This window comes from Doryrhamphus excisus, chromosome 11, assembly GCF_030265055.1.
Source record: "Doryrhamphus excisus isolate RoL2022-K1 chromosome 11, RoL_Dexc_1.0, whole genome shotgun sequence".
NCBI classification, from domain to species: Eukaryota; Metazoa; Chordata; class Actinopteri; order Syngnathiformes; family Syngnathidae; genus Doryrhamphus; species Doryrhamphus excisus.
In genome coordinates, this window is record NC_080476.1 from 21,113,705 (window position 1) to 21,129,228 (window position 15,524).

General features: G+C 41.1%; 1 protein-coding gene across 2 annotated transcripts; it reads right to left on the bottom strand.

The window, feature by feature from the left end:
* Window positions 1–216: 216 nt before the first annotated feature.
* cnot4a (CCR4-NOT transcription complex, subunit 4a) lies at window positions 217–15,051 on the bottom strand. 2 transcript variants are annotated; one of them, XM_058086325.1, is made up of 13 exons: window positions 14,817–15,051; window positions 13,686–13,904; window positions 13,373–13,570; window positions 11,806–11,892; window positions 7,873–7,974; window positions 7,667–7,792; window positions 7,455–7,579; window positions 7,173–7,379; window positions 5,933–5,990; window positions 5,599–5,854; window positions 2,913–3,395; window positions 2,605–2,829; window positions 217–671 (listed from the first exon to the last, which is right to left on the bottom strand). In XM_058086325.1, exons 2-13 carry the CDS (start codon window positions 13,857–13,859, stop codon window positions 331–333), a joined length of 2,382 nt encoding a protein of 793 aa, XP_057942308.1. In that variant the 5' UTR covers window positions 13,860–13,904; window positions 14,817–15,051; the 3' UTR covers window positions 217–330. The 2 variants fall into 2 exon arrangements, with proteins under 2 accessions (XP_057942308.1, XP_057942307.1); XM_058086324.1 differs by having other exon boundaries at window positions 2,913–3,422.
* Window positions 15,052–15,524: the final 473 nt, after the last annotated feature.

Here is a 15,524-nt window from a genome sequence, read left to right on the forward strand (position 1 = left end):
CTGAGGGCTCTTGATTTCCAGCTTGGTCGCTCCACGCTTCTTCAAATTAAAGGTCACCGCCGGGTGGTCAATGCTATGCTGTCACGTGTGCTCTGTTACGGGTAAGCTAGGCGACAGACCCCCACCCCCTGCATCTAGGTCTAAGGAGTGCCGATGGTAGCAGATGGGGGGTACGGCGTGTCACAAACAAAAACAAAAAGGAAGGAGAAAAATAAAGCATGTTCATCATTTTTTATACGCTGCAGATTGACGTGTTTGGCTTTGGGGGGGCGGGAGGGTACATGATGGGTGGGTGTAACGTGGTCGTGGGCTAGATGGATGAGTCTGTATTCAGTGGCGGTCCACGGCGGCACTCTGTAGCAGCTCTGTTGCGGGCTGTACCGGGGGTCTGAAGGCGGCCTGGAAGCCTGGCGGTGGGGAGTGGAACTGGCTGGTGGGGTTGGCTGTGGCGGGGGGCAGGTAGGGGGTCCAGCCGGCGGCGGCTGCTGCTGCTGCTCTGTGGTGGAGGGGGATGTGGGCCTCGAGGATGCCGCTGTGCAAGGGCTGGGGGGTGGGCGCCGCCGAGCTGGCTGGAGCGTCCATCTCTGTGAGCGCCTGCAGGGACTTGAGCCAGTGTGGCGGGTTGTCGTCCTGGAGACAGTCTAAACTGTTGCCTGCCGACGCCGGGATACCTGTGTATGTGGGAGGGGGCGATGACAATGTACACTTAATCACATTGCAACACAAAGCTTTTCTGACATTGTTAGAGCCCTCTATGTATGAAATAACACCCCTATAGTCACCTCTACATTCCTGTTAGCCAATATAGTAGACATAATAACAGCAAGTAAGACATATAAGACATGGAAAGCCTGTTTACCACCATCTAAATATGCTTTTTAACATGATTAGAGCCCTCTATATATGAAATAACACCCCTATAGTCACCTCTACATTCCTGTTAGCCAATATAGTAGACATAATAACAGCAAGTAAGACATATAAGACATGGAAAGCCTGTTTACCACCATCTAAATATGCTTTTTAACATGATTAGAGCCCTCTATATATGAAATAACACCCCTATAGTCACCTCTACATTCCTGTTAGCCAATATAGTAGACATAATAACAGCAAGTAAGACATATAAGACATGGAAAGCCTGTTTACCACCATCTGAATATGCTTTTCAACATGACTAGAGCCCTCTATACATGAAATAACACCCCTATAGTCACCTCTACATTCATGTTAGCCAATATAGTAGACACAATAACAGCAAGTAAGACATATAAGACATGGAAAGCCTGTTTACCACCATCTAAATATGCTTTTCAACATGACTAGAGCCCTCTATATATGAAATAACACCCCTATAGTCACCTCTACATTCCTATATTCCTATAGCCAATAGAGTAGACATAATAATAGAGGACTGTCGGCATTGAGCGGCGGTAAGTACCCCGATGATGCAGTACAAAGTACACACATGCAGTGTTTTTCTTTCTTTTTCGACCCCCTCTTCAGAGTTCATCCATTAGTGGCACAGGCGCTGGCAGAAGAGCGCCCAGTGGTGGCGCTAGAGAGCAAAGTACAACTCTGCGGCTGACTTTTTTTCCCCCAAATATGGAAGTATTTGTGGACATTTTTGTTTTATTTTCTATTTTTGTAAAGACTTTTGAAAGAGCGTTGCAGTTATGTTGAATAGAATACGAGTGGGGTTACCTTAGTTTAGCAGAGCATGCTAGCGTGGCGTGGTGTTTTACCGCTTTAATGTAAGCCAGCGTTTTCCAATTCCCGCTGACTTTGTTCAAGTTCTGAGTGAAAAAAAAGACGCTTACTCTTGCAACCAAGCTCGTCTTATCTGTCAAGGCGCATTCGCAACACACTTCTGGCCTTCAAAATAAGAGTGCTGTTTAGTGAGTCTGGGGTAAACAAAATAAGGGTGTCATAAAAAGTACCTGATTACAATTTCACAGGATTTCTCGGTCTGAATTTTTTTTTCTAAAAAATAAAATAAATGAATTAAATAAATAAATAAAAATAAATCTTATATTAAATAATAATAATATAATTATAATAACTATATAATTATATGATATAATAAATAAAAAATAGAATTACGCAATAAATGCAAATTTACTCCATAATTTAGCCTGTCTCTGTATATTACCATGTGCATGCAAGGGTGCTTTCCTGGTGTCTCGTCACCAAAAGGGGCAGGAAGAGGCCTCACTCTGTGCGTCAGAGCAATTGAGGGAGACCAATCTGCCACCACATTGTCTAAGTGGTGGGGGGCGGGACGGGATGGGATGGGACGGGACGGCTCGCATACACACTGGTCACGCCTCACGCCTGGTGAGGAGCAATGTGAGGTAATGTAGTAGAAATTATGAGGGGGGAAAAACGATGATTGCAAAGCCAAAATCGGTTATGTCCAATCATACTTGGGGTTAGGGTTAACGCTAACCCTAACCCATACATCCTCCTGATGTTTGTACCTTATTAACGCCACAAGCCACCTATTTGCTGATATGACTATGGGATGGGGGACACCCTCCTGAAAGCATACTATACTATACTACAATGCCAAAAAAAATGTATAGCTGCTGGATCCCCAAGTACCTGTGATGATGGCTGGGTCCATCCAGCTGGCTGCACTGTCCCAGCTCAGGCTGTGTGAAATGCCTGCTGGCCCACCGATGTGGTTAACACTGTTGGAGGATGAGGAGGACGAGGAGGAAGAGGAGTTTGGAAGGCCCCCAAAGTTGATATTGATGTTGGGCAGGAGAGCTCTGAGGCCGTCTTGCCACTCTTTCACATTTAGGCCTTCTATAGAGGCGCTGTTTTCTGCAAGGGGAGGGGGGGGGGGTTAAGGAACTACAGGTTATCCACGGAATGACAACGGCATGGTTAAGATTCCACAACGGTACCTGAGATGGGGATCCCTCCCAGACCCGTGCTGTGCTGAGCGGGCAGATTCAGGTCCAGGAAGTTACTGTGTGAGGCAGCACTGGCTGAGTGGTTCAAGTGTGTGAGGTTATTCCGCGAAGGGACGCCCATCCAGGGGTGTCTGGCGGACGGCTGCTGCTGCTGCTGACCGGCCTGGCTGCTCTGAGTGCCGGGGAAACTGAAGGAGGTGTAGATGGCTCTGTGGTGGAGCTGCGGGGGGAGGCGCGGCACCCCACTGGGGAAGTGGTGAGGTGCGCCGGCGTTACCGTTGGGGGGCAGGAGGCCGGGCCCGTGATTGTTCCCCTGGGGGAGAGGCCCCGGGGAGGAGGGGCTCTGGTCCTGAACCGACAGCTCCTTCTCTATCAGGTCGGCCAGGGCCTTGCGGGTGACGTCGAAGGGGTCGAAGCCCAGGTCGTCGTCCTGCTGTTTGCTGGACGAGCCAAAGCCAAAAGCTGCCTGCCAGTCTGTGGAGGACGACACCGGTATCGTGTCTGTCGCCAGATCAAACATGGACGTTACTGGAAGTGCTACTGAAGTATCGAGAAATAAAATAACTGACAGTCACAAAATAGGCAGAAGGGTTTTGTTGTTAAATGTTTACATTTGATGTCATGTTATTTATTTCACAGTGCATGATCAACATGTGAGCAAAAGCATCACAGTACATATGCCACAATTAGCTAAAAGAGCTGCTGACGGTAAGAGAACATGTTCCAATAGTTGACTATTGGTCACAATGTCTCCAAATGACGACTTTGTTGAGGAAAAAAAAGGCATCTAGGGGTGTCCTGATGCAGCTTTTCACTACAGATGTGATCTTGATTATGCAGCTACATTTTGGTTTTTTTTTCCCACCACCACTAACGTTGCTGTGTTTTTGTCATCTATTTCGGTACGTGACAAAACATTTAAACAAATAAAAAATAATAAAATTAATGAATTATTTTGAAAATTTAAATTAAATAAAATTTAAAAAATTAAAACAAACTATATTATGAAAGCAGGAAGTGAACAAATGTAACAGTGATTGTAAAAGTACCAGATGGAGGGGTCAATATGAGCAAAAAAAAAGTATTGAATTATATTGGCAGAATTATATATTGTTCGGTACATGACAATAAATAAATAAATATAAAAATAAGTTTTTAAAAAAAATAAAAATAAACTGAAACTATAAAATAAAATTACATAATATAAATTAAAATAAACTATATTAGGAAAGCAGGAAGTGAACAAATGTAAGAGTTAGTGATTGTAAAAGTACCAGATGGAGGGGTAGGATTTAATAAGCTTTGCTTCTTCCTACTCCTTTTGGACATGTGGAACCGGGATGCACTCAATTGGAATCTGATGCATGTTCAAATGAAATAAAAGCATTACCATTACCAAGTTTCAATTGAGTATACATATGTACTAAGGGTGTGGAAAATAATGGCAATTAATCAATACATTGATGCACACGATGCGAGTGCATCGGCTCATTCACTGGGTATGGATGCAATCTATGGTGAAATCTAGATTCATCGCGTTGCGTTTGTGGGTATCGGTATATCCACAAAGCACCGGTATTCAAGCGCCGTTTTATTAATGTTCAACTTCATCCCATATGCTGTTCCCTAGGTGCATTGAATGCACCATCATTATTTCACGTTTTGTATTGAATACGGATGGAAGCCGTGAGGCACATACAACTACTAGTAAACCATGGACGTTCGCAGCAAGCAGCAGTGAGGAAGTTTCTATATTTAACCCCCCCACTGCAACGTTTAAATGGGATGTTTGGAAACACTACGGATTCTCAAAGAACGACAAAACGTCCGTCATTTGTTTTCCACTTTCTGCTCCCCACTACTGTATTAGCCTAGCTGCTAGTGCATTCATATTAGCAGTATGTTTTTTTTTACAGCAGTAATTATTGTTGAATTGTTTTACTCCACCACTGAAGCACTGCTATTGGAATTGCATAGCCCACGTCAAAGTTGTTTTTGAAAAGTTGTTGCTGTTTTAAGATGGCAAAAAGAATGATCAAGAAGTGGTGCATAGTAAAAATAGACAAACAGCACTTTAGTTGTATTTACTGCCAAGTGCCTGGAAGGAATAAAGCCAAATACTTTTTGTAGGACCATACTGAATTCCATTTGTTCCCTTTGCTTAATTGCATCATGTTAAATTGCAGCATTTTGCAAGAAATTGGTAATGCTTTTATTTCATTTGAACATGCATCAGATTCCGAATGAGTGCATCCCATAATCAGTTCCCAGTTCCACATGTCCAAAAGGAGTAGGAAGAAGCAAAGCTTATTAAATCCTACCCCTCCATCTGGTACTTTTACAATCACTAACTCTTACATTTGTTCACTTCCTGCTTTCCTAATATAGTTTATTTTAATTTATATTATGTAATTTTATTTTATAGTTTCAGTTTATTTTTATTTTTTTTTTAAACTTATTTTTATATTTATTTATTTATTTATTGTCATGTACCGAACAATATATAATTCTGCCAATATAATTCAATACTTTTTTTTTTGCTCATATTGACCCGGGACATCTGTAGTGGCTTCACAGTAACAACCCCAAAAAATATTTTAAGTATCATGTGTGTTGTATTTCTGTTTTCTGATATTAGTTTGTATTGAAGAGTATTGTTAGGACATTTTATATTTACCTGACGTAAAGAGGCTCTGTGGTTCAGGCGTCATGGGCCAGTCCGGATTGCTTCGGGGGTTGCCAGGAAATGGGGGCAGACCACTGGGGAGGGGGTTGGGATGTCTGAAGTTGCTGTTGTCCGAGAAGAGCGACTGCGACTCGGCCGCCGCCCCCTCGAAGGGCGAGCGGGCCGTGAGGTCTGACACACTGATGGGCACCACCAGGCTGGGCTTGGTTAAACCCGGGGGAGGGGATGGGGAGTCACTTGTGGGCATCTGGGGCAGGGAAACAAAGACGGCGATTGCACTTAAGGGCTGTTTCTTGTTCATGTTGATGAATGGAATTGGAAGTACCTGTTGTAAAGTCTCTCCATTCACCAAACCCATGGACTCTGAAGGCTTGTCACTGGGACTGCAAATGCAACATGGACTGTATTAATCACACAATTTAAACTCAATACATTCATCGCTCATTGATCTTGGTGAAATGGTTCCAGATGGTAATGGTAATGGGAATGGTTTGATTTCATTTGAACATGCATCAGATTCCAATTGAGTGCATCCCATAATCAGTTCCCGGTTCCACATGTCCAAAAGGAGTAGGAAGAAGCAAAGCTTATTAAATCCTACCCCTCCATCTGGTACTTTTACAATCACTAACTCTTACATTTGTTCACTTCCTGCTTTCCTAGTATAGTTTAAGTTTATAATTTTTGATTGTAATTTTTTTTTTTATTTTTTGTCCCGTACAGAAGTACTGGGTGATATGAGCATCCAATGCCATAATGTGTACCATAGTGCGTGTCAATATAGTGATATATATAGCACATCATGACTGGTTCAAGACTCTTCATCCTTGGATTTAGCAAACATCAACTGCTTGTATTGTTTCTTGAATTGGCTCATCGTTGTGCATTGTTTGATTTCCTTACTCAATCCATTCCATAGTTTGATTCCACATACTGAAATGCTATGGCTAGCATAACGTAGTCCTAGCATAGAAGTGTTTCAAATGTACTTCTTCCCTGAGATCATATTTCTCCTCTCTTGTAGAGAAGTATTGGATGACATTTTTAGCTAATTGCTTATTTTTAGCCTTATGCATTATTTGAGCTGTTTGAACATGAACTATATCAGCAAGTTGAAGTATTTGTCATTTTACAAATAAGGAGTTAGTATGTTCTCTGTAGGCGGCATTATGAATTATCCTTACTGACCTTTTTTGCAGTACATTTAGATTGAGTGTAGATTGAGAACAAATTTAGCTTTGTTCAATATTGAAATATTTCTGTCCACCTTATGTTGTATATTTGTAATATGAGGTTTCCAGCTCATATTTTCATCTATTGTGATCCCCAGAAATGTATTTTCCTTCACCCTTTCAATGTCTACACCGTCTATTTGTATTTGCTGGTGCGTGTCCTTTCTGCTGTTAGCACACAGCATGATTTTAGTTTTATTTAGGTGTGTCTGTGATAAAAGAATTTCAGCCAAGTAGAATTCCTCATTTAGAAATGGAATATTTTCGTGGACCGTCAATACATTACTATTGCATTGAAGAATTGTGTTTATACAGACTTTGAAGCTGACGTACCTGCTGTTGTCACAGCTTGAGGAGAAGGGCGATAGGGCGGTGCACTGGCCAGGGCCGAGCTCTGTATCTAGACCGTCTGAGGTCAGACCCTCTTGGTCTAGATAGTCTAGCAGCGGTGGGGACTTGCGGTCCTCTGAAAGGCCGTTGGCCAGCTTGCTGTGCCCCAACAACGTTGGCCAGCCATCTTTACCATTGCTATTGCTGCTTCTGTGGCACCAGACAAACATGGAAGTCAAACGTTTGAAAGAAAGTCCGTTTGAAAGAAATATAAAAACAACCAACCTCTGTGTTAAGCCTGATTTACTCTTTGACTTTTCTGTTCCACATGCTGGAGGTTGTAGAAAGCTAGGGTTCAATTTATACAGGTCTTGGAGAAGTTTTTGCTCATACTCTTGATGTTTCCCTGCCTGAAAGCCAGACGCAAAATACCATGAATACATGTCACGCAAGTAGAGAGCAAGTAAAACAGGCACGAGTAATAAAAGGACTTTTACCTGCATTTCTTCTTTAGTAAAGCTAGCTGCTTCGTCGCCAAGTTCATGTAGATACATACAATCGGGTTTCGGACACTGCATACTTTTGAGGAAGTAACTGCAGTACTTTGTTGTGCCTAAGGAAGCCTGCAAGGCGAAAGAAGGAAAGCAGCAAATTCAACAACACACTTCAGCGCGTGGACACGTGGCCGAGAGCGAGGCCTTACCTTGAGTGTTCTGCCATCGACCACCACGTTGTTCACGCACTGTATCGCCCTGAGGGCGTCTTCAGAGCGGACATAGGTGACGTACGCGCTGGCGCTCGGCCCCTGAACCATCACAAGGATAAAGAATAAAGTCATCAGCTGCTGAGACAATAGTGCAGCGGTTTGCTTTGCAGTGACAACCCTCACATGCTTGCATCATGACTGCATTTTCCAACGTGTTCTACTGCTGGGCTGGGATATTGAGCAGTGTTTTGCAACCTTTTTTTGAGCCACGGTACGTTTTTTTACATTGGGAAAATCTTGTGGCACACTACTAACCAAAAATATCCACGGAATATTTGGGTCCATGTAAATGTGGCTAATGAGGCATGCACAGTAAAGCGTAAACATTAGGGCTTGGACGACGTGTCCACATCATTGACACAAAAAAATACATCGAAGAACTGCATGTCGATGCGCCTTCACTCAGAATTAGTGGTGGGCAAGAACAGGATCATTCCGCTTCATTCAGTAAAAAGATCCGTTCATTTCAGTCAATTGGTCCCCCCCCCCATGCATAGACCCGGTCAGTCGTGTGGAGTCAGTCCGTTCACTCATGTTCACGTTGGTTCCGACTCAACAGCTCACCAACTAGTGCCGTGTCGGTCATGAACAAAACGGCCGGCAGACTGAACGGATATTTTATGGGTGGTTCCTTCCTTCGCAAAAAAAAAAACTAGTTCTTTTACCTGTTCGTTCACGAACCACTACTCAGAATCAAAACATGGCGGCGGCCGCAGCAAAACTTGTTTACCACCTTCTAAATACACTCTGGAACATGAATAGAGCCCTCTAGACATGAAATAACACCCCTATAGTCACCTTTATACTCCTATTACCCAATATAGTAGACGTAGTAAGGGAAAATGAGACACGCATTACCTGTTTACCACCTTCTAGATCCACTTTTTACCATGATTAGAGCCCTCTAGACATGAAATAACACCCCTATAGTCACCTTTATACTCCTATTACCCAATATAGTAGACATAGTAAGGGAAAATGAGACACGCATTACCTGTTTACCACCTTCTAGATCCACTTTTTACCATGATTAGAGCCCTCTAGATATGAAATAACACCCCTATAGTCACCGTGACTCTCCTATTACCCAATATAGTAGACATAAGAGAACACATAGAAACCACGTATACCACCTTCTAAATATAATGTTTACCATTAAAGCCCTCTAGATATGAAATAACACCCCTATAGTCACCCTTACAGCCCTATTAGCCAATGTAGCAGACATAAGGGAATATGTTATTTATGTCTAGAGGGCTCTAATAATGTTGAAAAGGGTATTCAAAAGGATGTCAACAGGTTTTCCATGTCTTATCCGTATTTCCTTATTATGTCTACTATATTGCATAACAGGAGTGTAAAGGTGACTATAGGTCAACAACTTTTCAACAAGTTTCAGTGAGTCCGGCCAGAAGAAAAGATTATCCAAAGTATGGGAATACTTCACGCCAAAAGGTAATGATACGGTCGTTTGTGACCTATGCACAATTATATTAACATTAATTAAAATATTAATATTAAAATATCACAAAAGCACGTCGGTGATGCACCCGCACCCGGGAGCTGCTTGTGAGGAGAAGACGCCGTAAGTTTTCGACTTTTTTTTATTTCCTTGTTTGCAATGATTAACCCCGTCATTCATCCAAACCGCACACGCTAGAGTTAGTTTTAGTTATATTATTATTATTGTTATTAGTATTATTCATGTTATTATACTTTATTGATATGGGCAGATCATTTAGAAATATATTTTATTATTAACCTGTGCATGCGTTTATGTTTTCAGGGACTAATCAGGGACTTTCAGGGATTCATCGATGCACCAAAAAAATATTTTCTAGATTAATCGATTACAGAAATAATTGTTTAACCCAGCCCTAATATAGATATATATTTTCTTTCGACTTATGGACTTATGAATGGCGTATAGAAGGGTTTAGATTGTGTTCCACAGATGGCGCTAATGCACAGGAAAGCTGCTTGCCAACCGCCAATAAACAACAGAAGAAGAAAAACGCACCCTGACAACTTTCCGTTTGAGCGGGTACAAGATACCTCAATCGGATTGGGGAAAGGAATATTCCACCCGTTAATCCAATTATATATTCATTGGGATTGGCACTTCTTTCGTAATGAGGCACATACAAAGGTTACATTCTTTCCACTTGAGCAAATAAACCAAATGCAATTGGAATATTTGGGTCCACGTGTACGTGGATATTGACATAATATTTGCAAATGATGATTAATAAATGTTAATTATAAAAAGTGATATTGGATAATTCCTCATGGCACACTAGTGGTTGAAAATGTTATCATATGGATACTGGGGCGATGCAGGAAAGAATACTTCTCTCTGTGACGTATGGAAGTGCTGTCCCACTCATGCGCTAAAAATACATTTCTTTGCTTGCATTGTAACTCTGCTCCAATTCCCACACGGCGCACATTCAAAAACAAAGCGAGGAAGTGGTTCTTTCGTCGTGCATTTACTCATCAACACGTGGTCATGAGCGGTCTGCCGTGTGTGGACGCTGTGGAAGCCTGCACCAAAAGCCTGCACCAGAAGCCTGCACAGCATGGACTCACTCAATTGTTAAACTTAAGTATAAGTTAAACTTAGTTGAAATATTGCCACCATCATCCGTCATCGTGACAAGCCGACTTACATTCAATTTTAAAGTAGCTATAAAAAAAAAATAAAGCTCTAATAAAAATCCAAACGAATCAAAATAGGATGTTATCGTCAGCAAATGGCCCAGAGCAATTGAAGATGGCGTCTGGAGAAAACGTAAAGACATGTTGGCTACGTTTCCACGCCAACGATACTCGTGTCCCCATTTAGCCTTTACGGCAGTGATATTTATAATTAACATTCATTAATCATCATTTGCAAATATTATGTCAATATCCACGTATACGTGGACCCAAATATTCCAATTGCCTTTGGTTTATTTGCTCAAACGGAAAGAATGTAACCTTTGTATACGCCTCATTCCCAAAGAAAAGTGCCAATCCCAATGAATATATAATGGGATTCCCAGGGGTGGAATATTCCTTTCCCCAATCCGATTGAGGTATCTTGTACCCGCTCAATCGGAAAGTTGTCAGGGTGCGTTCTTCTTCTTCTGTTGTTTATTGGCGGTTGGCAAGCAGCTTTCGTGTGCATGAGCGCCATCTGTGGAACACAATCTAAACCCTTCTATACGCCATTCATAAGTCAAAAAGAAAATATATATCTATATAAAACATGTACCGAGTTGAATTATAAAATATTAGCAAGATTTAATTTGATCTGTCCTGGTTAAATGTATCATATCGCATGCTCAGATATGACGTAACACGCAGCTCCAGACGTTCTTCAGTTTTAAAAATGGAGGCCAGCAATCGGCACTGGACTGATACGGAAAGTTTGTTTTTGATCCAAACTAAATTTCAAGACTGGACAAACGAAAAACTGGCAATACGGAATTATTCCAACAAGTGAAAGTCGGTATCACGTGATGTTGGTGTTTACGTTTTACTGGGCATGCCCCGTTGACTATCCTGGTTGATTATAGCAATGTAGACAAGCGATTGGAATATTCCATATTGTATACCATTGTTTCCGGAAAAGTCATTCGAAAAGAGAAAAACTCCTCATGTAAACATGGCTACTGTGGAGTGTCCGTGGTGTAAAGACTGGCAGAGCAATGTAATATCGGTCCGTGTGGCAACACCTAGCTCCTTCCTCCTATAGACTTAGTGATGTTTTCCAATGTAAAAAAAACGTGGCTCAAAAAAGGTTGAAAAACACTGCTTTATGGCACGCATCATGAGGAGTTTCATAAAGCCTTGGAAAAGCAAACTGTACAACTTCTGTGAACTCACCTGTGAACCTGCATAAGATGTACTATTGTTGATGACCACTTTATGGATCTTCCCAAACCTCCCAAAATACTCTGGTCGTTTTAGGATCTGCGTTTAAGACAAAAACACATATTTTTACAATTAAAAACAAAAGGAAGCGACTTTTTAAGAATATTCTAACAGCAATGTGTGTCCCTGGAGCACCAAAAGTGATCAAAATCTCCCACACTGGATTTCCTGATACCATCTACATACATGATACCACCGCTAGCTATCCGATATTTTAGTCAATCCAATATTCTAGTCATTTATTTTTGCATATTTTTGCTTGGTTAAAGAGCAAAAAATAAAATAAAAGTAAAGTAATAAAAATTAAAATAAAATAATAATAAATTATAAATAAATTAAGTAAATAATAAATTATTAAATACAATGAAATAATAATAATGAAAAGCATTTCACTAAATAATGAACAATCAATTTGTTTAATTTTTTACATAATGAAGCCTTTTAGTTCTTAAATGGACATTGTGCATATAGTAACTGCTGGTTATTTTAAGGGATATATACTATATACACTATATGCATTGTAATTTGACTGCGCACAGAACAGAATTCTTGAGGGAGTCTAACTGGTGTGAATTTTTTATTTTTTTGCTGAAAAAAGGAGACAAAATAATACTTGCTTTGGGTGCTAAAAAAATATAAAAAATCTGTAAAGATTTAATATTGTCAAAAGGTTAACTTCGGCTCAAGATGGCAATAAAGATCATTGTAGGATTAATTCATATTTCTGTTCATTGGTTCAGTAGCATTTCAACCAGATGACATAGCATCTATTATGCATGATTGACTACTCGTTAGCATCAAGTTTAGCCACCATTAGATACAATGAAAAGAGACAATTATTTAAAAACAATGACACAATGCAAGTCATTTAGTTACGCAATAATAAATTAAACACGTAGATAGAAGAATAGATTTTTTAAAATGTCATATTTTTTGTAATCGAGGTACTTGGAATTATTCGAATAATCATTGCTGCTCTAGTATAAAAGTACACAGTAACGCTTCTTGGCGAGAGACAAACACGGCTCATTAGCATTATAGCTACACGCGCGCAACACACACACACAACAAATGGCGTGTTCCCAGTGGGGCTTACTAAATTGAATTTCCTCAATTCCACCATCAAGACTGACACTTCCAATATTAGAAATATATGTGGGACCTGTCAGACCTATTGATGAAGAATTAATATGTAAAAAAATTATTGGCATATATATATATTTTTCATTTATTTATATATTTATATTAATATATATATATACTGTTTTAATATATATATATATATATATATATATATATATATATATATATATATATATATATATATATATATATATATATATATATATATATATATATATATGTATTATATTTATATAATAAATATATTAAAAAAAATATATATCTATAAAATAAATAAAATATGGGACCTTAAGACCAAAATGTACGTCCGATCTTGACAGACTCCCAAAACCATCATGTGGTGCATAAGTCACACTGTCGGCGACGGTATGCTCACCTCCGGGTCGGCGAGCCGCTGCGAAAGTCCGACCACAAACACCAGGTTTCTCTGGACCACTCGGACGCTGGCCAGGTGCTTGCGGTTCTCTGTCACCTTCTGCTTCTTTTCGTTCTGTTTCTGCTTCTTTTCGTTCTTTATCCTCTGGATCTCCTCTTGTGACAGAGGCTTGTACACAGCCGGGTCCTCCGGGTATGGCTGCACCAAAGAGCAGACGGTGAGAATGATAAGCACAAGGACTTTACGATACAATTCTACGAAATCGGAGATCACCAAGCGTCCCACGGCCCAAAAGGTGAATTCCCCTCCTCACCTTTCTGCATGCGGGGCAAAGGCCGTTCTCGTCCGTGCGTATGCGATGCCAACAGAAGCGGCAGATCTGGTACCCGCAGGTGCAGGGGAAGAAGTTGACATCGTCGATCTCCAGCGGCTCCATGCACAGGGGGCACTCCATGGGGTCGTCCTTCATGTCGGGGCTATGGGACATCCTACGGCGGGCGCGGTCGTGAGGGGGCGGTCGCGGAGCACAAAGCTAAGTGAGGGGGGGAAATTGTGAGTAAAAATTGTGCCAACCTCCATTGCGACAGAAGGGATGTGACATGTTCAAGTGTTGACAATGTGCTACAACAGGGGCGTACAGTAGAACAGAACATAAGCAGAACAGCCTGGCTTTAAACTTCCCTCTCATGTTTGGTGCAAAGAACAAAGAACAAGTGCAGAAGCCCCGCATTTACAAAGACTGCTCCAGTGTTACACAACTGGAAGTGATTGTGTATAAATAACGTGTTGTTTGCAGTCCTGCTCTACTTAATGTGTGACAACACAGAGCCCACTGAGGATGGGGGTAAAAACGCAACCAAAAGAACACGCATCGCATTTACATTCCATATTATAATTGCCAAGGCATCGTTCAGCTGGTGTATTAAGAAAAGTGTGCAGCCTAACGAGTCCTACCTTATGACAGATGTTATTTGACCACCACAAGCTAACATTAGCCGCGATTCGAATAAAAGCTGTCCTTTCAATCCCAAGTCACTTCATGTGTGGCGGTTTGCATTCAGAATGTGCATAGGAGTTTTAAGACGACAGCGACAGTAAATACTTTATAAAAACGGATGACACTACGTGACGTTTCCCTGTTACATACTGACAGCTTAGCTTGGCGATCGCTAGCATCGGTGCGGCTAGCATGCTAACATGAAAGCAGCCGGAGCCGAGCTTAACGCGGCCTACGGGGCTAACGGGGAGCTGGACACCGAGCTGACCGCGACTGAGGCGTCTGACAACGGCCTCGTCAACTCCGGAGGGGTGTATTGATTTGGGGGGAGCTCGACAGCCAGTCGGTGGGAGAATATTTGGGACAACTGTCCTTTGGCGAGCGGAGGCAAGCTGGAGGCTATGCTAGCTGGTGTTAGCAAAGTTGGCTTACGTTAGCTTGACTTACCCTGTTCCTATTTAGCTTAGGATTCCACTCCAACACAGTCACACCGAAATTGGGCGGGGACTGCGAGCCAATGTAGATGTGAAAATGTCCAAATATCGCTAAGCGGTCACTCCGTGTAACCGTGGATGTGTTGCTCTGTTGTCATTAAAAGGCTATAAAGGTGTTTTTGCCCCTGTCTTTTCTTGGCTGTTGAGGAGATAATTTACGCTGAAACCACCATCTTAGCTAGCATTAAAGTGAGGGAGGGAGGAGGGAGTGGAGCAAGTACCCCGTGCCACAGAGTCTGCGCGGGGAGAGTGGTGCATTATGGGAAATTGAGTTTTGAAAAGGTTTTTTTCGAAATCGAAACACTCTCCATTTCTTCAACTGGTAAATACACATTTTTGCGGGTTCATAAAAGCCTACGACACCAAATTACTAGCTGACAAATATTTTGATGTATTAAAGTATAGTATTTTAACTTCGTGATTATATTATATATCAAATTGTGTTTTATGATTATTTTAGAATTACAATATATAACTATGTTATTGTACATTAGTACTTTGGGCATGTGTAAACATGATGGAAGTATATTTGAAACAGACTAAACCATTTATTATTACAGTACATTTGTTATTTTTATTATTTGTAGTATACTAAATGATTTTTTATTGTATTTTTTAAATACTACAATCACTGCTCTATAGAAATCTATACATTTTGTTG

Bases quoted from the DNA above. Each gene is read 5' to 3' on its own strand.
- cnot4a (XM_058086324.1), bottom strand. From the start codon at position 13,859: ATGTCCCATAGCCCCGACATGAAGGACGACCCCATGGAGTGCCCCCTG. The intron at 7,793-7,872 runs GTAAGGCCTCGC...TTCGCCTTGCAG, and splicing joins TCGATGGCAGAACACTCAAG to GCTTCCTTAGGCACAACAAA. The intron at 3,423-5,598 runs GTAAATATAAAA...ATCTGGCGACAG, and splicing joins ACAGAGCCTCTTTACGTCAG to ACACGATACCGGTGTCGTCC.